General features: G+C 40.7%; 1 protein-coding gene across 1 annotated transcript; it reads right to left on the bottom strand.

Annotated features, from left to right (window-relative positions):
- Positions 1–3,333: 3,333 nt before the first annotated feature.
- LOC311133351 (putative G-protein coupled receptor 25) lies at positions 3,334–4,461 on the bottom strand (the record flags this gene model as incomplete). The annotated part of the gene is made up of 1 exon (XM_084166852.1): positions 3,334–4,461. The coding sequence occupies one exon, from the start codon at positions 4,459–4,461 to the stop codon at positions 3,334–3,336; it is 1,128 nt and encodes a 375-aa protein (XP_084022978.1).
- Positions 4,462–6,202: the final 1,741 nt, after the last annotated feature.

Consider the following 6,202-nt stretch of genomic DNA (forward strand, 5'->3'; position numbering starts at 1 on the left):
AATTAACTACAATGCTTGTAATAAGGACCCCTTAAAATGAAGTGTTACCCATGTTTTCATTTTGTCATTATTGGGTGTTGTGTGTACATGGGTGAGAAAAAACATATATTTAATAATGTTTTAATTCAGGCTGTAACACAACAAAATGTGGAATAAGTCAAGCAGTATGAATACTTTCTGAAGGCACATTGTTTGGTAAAATGTAATGTGCTGCCAAATATCAATTTCTGATGGTTTCTTATATATAGTGTATATGAGCTACTAGGAATCCAGTGTAGATAAATACTATTACTGCATTTTCACCCTTTAAAATGAAACAATCGATCAGCCAATTCATTTAAATTTCCGATCTAGGTGTTGACCAGTATAAACAAAAAATACTGTATTTGCTAACTGTAGACCAGTGTTCCTTTACAATGAAGGAAATGCAACCAAACCACAGGCTGCCAGTGCCATGTGATCACTTCAGAGTGTGAGGTGTTGACTGTTTTGTGGTGCTGGCTGTTTTCACACCTTCTGCACACTCCTTCAAAGCATAAGCTCACATCTTATCTAGGTTAAATATATGATCTTCTTTTCATTTGCTCTGCCCACAGAATTGAAGTAAACACATACTCTGCGCTACTGTCATTGAGTATAGGCTACACGTCTATCTCTCAAAAGGATATCACCTATCAATCATCCAATGTTCAATTTGTGATGGTTTTGTTGAAGGACTTCACCTAGGCCTAATGATTACACGTCACATGTCAATCTCCAGTAAGGTTATCTCAAACAGGTTTCACAACCATTATCATATTGAGCAACTGAGTGTACACTGTGTGACAGCGGGTCATAGATAAGGCCATGAGAAAATGACAGGACGTTTGTTCTCATCACTGCTCGCACAGAAAGCATCAACGGAAACTGACTGATGCCTCGCACCCTGCCACCTAATGCAGTGCCTGGCAGTGAGATTAAAGGATGTGACAGGTGTGGCATATCAAGAAGCTGATTAAACAGCATGATCATTACACATTACACACACTCTAAAATGTGAAGTTTTATCACACAACACAATGCCACAGATGTCTCAACATTTTGGGGGAGCATGCAAATGTCATGCTGACTGCATGAATGTCCACCAGAGCTGTTGCCAGAGAATTTACGTGTTCATTTCTCTACCATAACCCGCCTCCAACGTCATTTTAGAGAATTTGGCAGTACGTCCAACCGGCCTCACAACTGCAGACTAAGTGTATGGTGTCGTGTGGGTGAGCGGTTTGTTGATGTCAACGTTTTGATCAGAGTTTCCCATGGTGGCGGTGGGGTTATAGTATGGGCAGGCATAAGCTACGGACAATGAACACAATTGCATTTTATTGATGACAATTTGAATGCACAGAGATACTGTGACGAGATCCTGAGGCCCATTGTCGTGCCATTCATCCTCCGCCATCACCTCAAGTTTCAGCATGATAATGCTGTACACAATTACTGGAAGCTGAAAATGTCCCAGGTCTTCCATGGCCTGCATACTCACCAGACATGTCACCCATTGAGCATGTTTGGGATGCTCTTGATCGACAGCGTGTTCCAGTTCCCGCCAATATCCAGCAACTTCGCACGGGCATTGAAGAGGACTGGGACAACATTCCACAGGCCACAATCAACAGCCTGATCAACTATGCGAAGGAGATGTGTCGCGCTGCATGAGGCAAATGGTGGTCACACCAGATACTGACTGGTTTTCTGATCCCCAGCCCCTACGAAGGTATGTCTGTATTCCCAGACGTGAAAACCATAGATTAGGGCCTAATTTATTTATTTGAATTGACTTGACTTCCTTATCTGAACTGTAACTCAGTAAAATATTTTATATTGTTGCATGTTTGCGTATATATTTTATTCAGTATAGTTTTCAGAGACTTGAAAAATGGCATGACTAGCAAGCATTAAACTGTGAAATTCATTGTCCATTTCAACAACCTGCCATCATTCTGAATATGTGGAACAGAAGGTCAGGTCTGGGCTCCAATGCTGTTTTTTCACACGACTAAAGGGAACTTTGGCTAAAGTACAGTTATGCTTTAGGTTCCCACAGACTAGCATCTAACCCAAGTTTCTCAAGCCCTTTGAAACCAGATGATTCATAGTGCAAATGAAACTGAAAAAACATGGGGGCATGAATGAACATTTGAACTTTCAAATCATATAACCAGCCAACAAATTCCCATGCGAAAAAACTATTCTTATCTCAACGAAGTTTAATTGGTATAATTTATGGAAGTATCTGTTTTATCAATCGCAGTGGATGTTATTTCGTTGCCGCTGGTCAGCAACCAGCACTTCAACTTGCAAATACAGCAGTTTGCCACTGTTTTGAGTGAAAGTCCAATCATTTTGAGGAAGCAGAGAAAACATTGTTGAGCTTTTGGATCTATTTTGATTGGTAAGTTTACTATAGTTACTGAAGAAATAAACTGAGAAGTGTTTTGACTTCTCAATATGCTACTAAGTAGCGTGAACATGTAATGCCTATAAAAGCTATGAATGGTAAAGTTATGTTATAAAAAGAAGCATTTCAATACAATACAGTTATAGGAACTACTTATGAGAATTTTATACATTACTTTCTTATTATGCTTTGTTTCAATATGCCTAAAATATAGCTTAAAGCATTTAAACTTTGTTATTATTCTTCTGTGTTCCTTTATTTTAAAAGGTACACACAAATGTAATCGAAGCATTACAGTTGATATTATCCTTATTTGGAATGTTTTCAGCTAAATGCACATTGTTAAACTGCAAAAAGACTTAGTCAACTATGAAATAGTTTGGGAAAAAGTACTTATTGGCAATCATAAAAACACCCAAGTTATTACACAAAAGTGTATTATTTGTATTTATAATGCTTAAAATGTCATCTTACTAATGATGTGAACATGGAAAACCATTTTGAATATTATTGTAATAGTTTTCATACAGCAGAAAGGAACCACTAACAAATTAATGTTACTGTTAACAAATTGCTATTTAATATTATTATTAATTTACGAATGTCAACAATCATAATAAACAGGCTACTCGTGAATTAATCATATTCAAAATATGGTTGTTCGGTTAAAAAAGAAAGCAAAATAAATAAGTAATATAAATGCAAACATCAATTCAAACTATTAATGATAATGAAATATACAATTCTGATATGCAAGTTGTAACTGTTATACATAAAATATATTTCAGTGAATACTTTCACTGAGCTTTTGAAATACATACAGTAACACCTAAAATCACCTCAACCTTTAGGGCTTCGGACTACAAAAAGGCTATAAAATATGCAGAACCCTTCTATCAGACTTTCTGGTCGAACGACTGGAGACGAGTTCTGGAGGCTGTTGTGCCGCAGCTCTCTGAGGTGCCATTGTAGGAGAAGTCGGTGGACGAGGCATAGCCCTGGTGCAGCCCACGCTTCCGCACGCAGCTCAGGAACAGGCTCGCTGCCTGCCGTCTGAAGTGGTGATCCAGGGACAGGTAGATGGCCGGGTTCACACAGCTGTTGAGGAAGGCCAAGCAGCAGGAGAGAGTGAGGCCCTGGCTCAGGACAGTCTGGGTCTCATTGCTCAGATCGGCCCCAGACAGCCTGAAACCAATTAGGATGGTCTTGAAAACGTTGAAGGGAAGCCAAGACACCACGAAGGCCACAATGATGATGAAGGCCATTTTGAGAGAGTGGCGGCGTCGGGCTTTCGCGCGGGGGTTTCCCGCGGCAACACAGTGTCGGCGCAGGCGGGCCAGGATGGAGCAGTAGCAGAGGAGGATGATGAGCACCGGCAGGGCGAAGGTCAGGAAGATCGTGGTCAGGCTCAGACCCAGGAAGAAGGACGACTCTTCGTCCTCCAGACAAAAGGGTTCACCGTTGGGGGTACGTACGCTACGATAAACCAGGGAGGGGATACCCAGAGCCAGGGATAGCAGCCAGACTACGGCGCAGGTGAGACGCACACACCGGCTGCTGCGGAGGAAGCGGGAGTCCATGAGGCGCACAACGGCCAGGTAGCGGTCCATGCTCATGCAGGTCAGGAAGAAGATGTTGGAGAAGCGGTTGACAGAGACGATGTAGCTGCTCAGTTTGCAGAGGAGGTACCCAAAAGGCCAGTGTCCCTCCTGACTGGAGGAGACGGCCCACAGAGGGAGGGTGAGGACAAACACCAGGTCCGCCAGCGCCAGGTTAACCACAAATGTATCCACCAGACGACCACCCTTCTTCCCCCTGCTGCCCATGACCACGATCACAAAGAGGTTTCCCAGGAAGCCTGTGAAAAACATGAGGAAATAAAGCAGTGGCAGGTAGATGTGAGAATAGGATAGTCTGGAGCTGGAGTGGTCCCCAGGGTTGGTTAGATTGTCGCTGTCACTGTACAGCATGTCAGTGTCATTGTCATCGTTGTAGAAGTACTCGTCGTTGTCATACATCTCCATTCTATGATCAAAGAGAAGTGTCTCAACTGCTTGCGCTCTGTGTATCTGGCTGGCAAGCTCAATGCTTCTAGACATACTATTCTGTGTCACATGCTTAAAAACCACAGACAAACTGCCAGGTCCTGTTTTCTTCTGTGATTTCTAGCATGTGTTCTATCTGGCATATTCTTGCACAAAATTCAGACACAAATTACTACTATTTCTCATGATAATTTTTACAATATACTCTATTTGCATATCATTTTTCAAGTAGAACCACTTTAGACACTCTTCCTTACATGCAGGCAAAAAGTTAAGCAAGAAGAAACAAAAACATATCAAGAGAAAAAGTACATATACAATCTGGGCAATGCCATTTGGATGAAAATAATCAAAAACAACTAAGGACTGAATTATACTAGCAGACCAAACAATAAAAGCTAAAAGTATTTGACAGGGACAGGATGTTTATGGTATTCAAGGGATTGATGTAGGCATACTTTAATTATGATTTTCTACATGTTAAAAAACATACATTCACAGAGTGGGTTTGTAATTTCAATCATAAAATTTAACTGAGACATGACATTGAACATCAACTTTATATTACTCATATTCTCTTGTGTGAAAGGCGTGAAAACACCAAACACTTATCAATTTGCATTTGTCACATGCGCCAAATACAACAGGTGTAGACTTTACAGTGAAATGCTTGCTTACGAGCCCTTCCCAACGATGCTGAGTTAAAAATAATAATACAAATAAAAATAGTAACACAAGAGGAATAAAATACACAGGAATTAAGCTATATACAGGGAGTACCAGTACTAGATCAATGTGCAAGGGTACAAGGTATTTGAGGAAGATACAGTATGTACATGAAGGCAGGGTCAAAAGACTAGGCATCAGAATAGATAATAATAAGACTAAAATAAAAAACAGAGTAGCAGCAGCATATGATGAGTGTGAAAGTGTGTGTGTGTGGTGTGTGGGTTTTGTATGAGAGTGTCAGTGTAATATATATATATATATATATATATATATATATATATATACAGTGGGGGAAAAAAGTATTTAGTCAGCCACCAACAAGTTCTCCCACTTAAAAAGATGAGAGAGGCCTGTAATGTTCATCATAGGTACACGTCAACTATGACAGACAAAATGAGATTTTTTTCTCCAGAAAATCACATTGTAGGATTTTTAATGAATGTATTTGCAAATTATGGTGGAAAATAAGTATTTGGTCAATAACAAAAGTTTCTCAATACTTTGTTATATACCCTTTGTTGGCAATGACACAGGTCAAACGTTTTCTGTAAGTCTGTAAGGTTTTCACACACTGTTGCTGGTATTTTGGCCCATTCCTCCATGCAGATCTCCTCTAGAGCAGTGATGTTTTGGGGCTGTCGCTGGGCAACACGGACTTTCAACTCCCTCCAAAGATTTTCTATGGGGTTGAGATCTGGAGACTCCAGGACCTTGAAATGCTTCTTACGAAGACACTCCTTCGTTGCCCGGGCGGTGTGTTTGGGATCATTGTCATGCTGAAAGACCCAGCCACGTTTCATCTTCAATGCCCTTGCTGATGGAAGGAGGTTTTCACTCAAAATCACACGATACATGGCCCCATTCATTCTTTCCTTTACACGGATCAGTCATCCTGGTCCCTTTGCAGAAAAACAGCCCCAAAGCATGATGTTTCCACCCCCATGCTTCACAGTAGGTATGGTGTTCTTTGGATGCAACTCAGCATTCTTTG

The sequence above is a fragment of the Coregonus lavaretus genome (assembly GCF_964263955.1).
Source record: "Coregonus lavaretus genome assembly, chromosome: 8".
NCBI classification, from domain to species: domain Eukaryota; kingdom Metazoa; phylum Chordata; class Actinopteri; order Salmoniformes; family Salmonidae; genus Coregonus; species Coregonus lavaretus.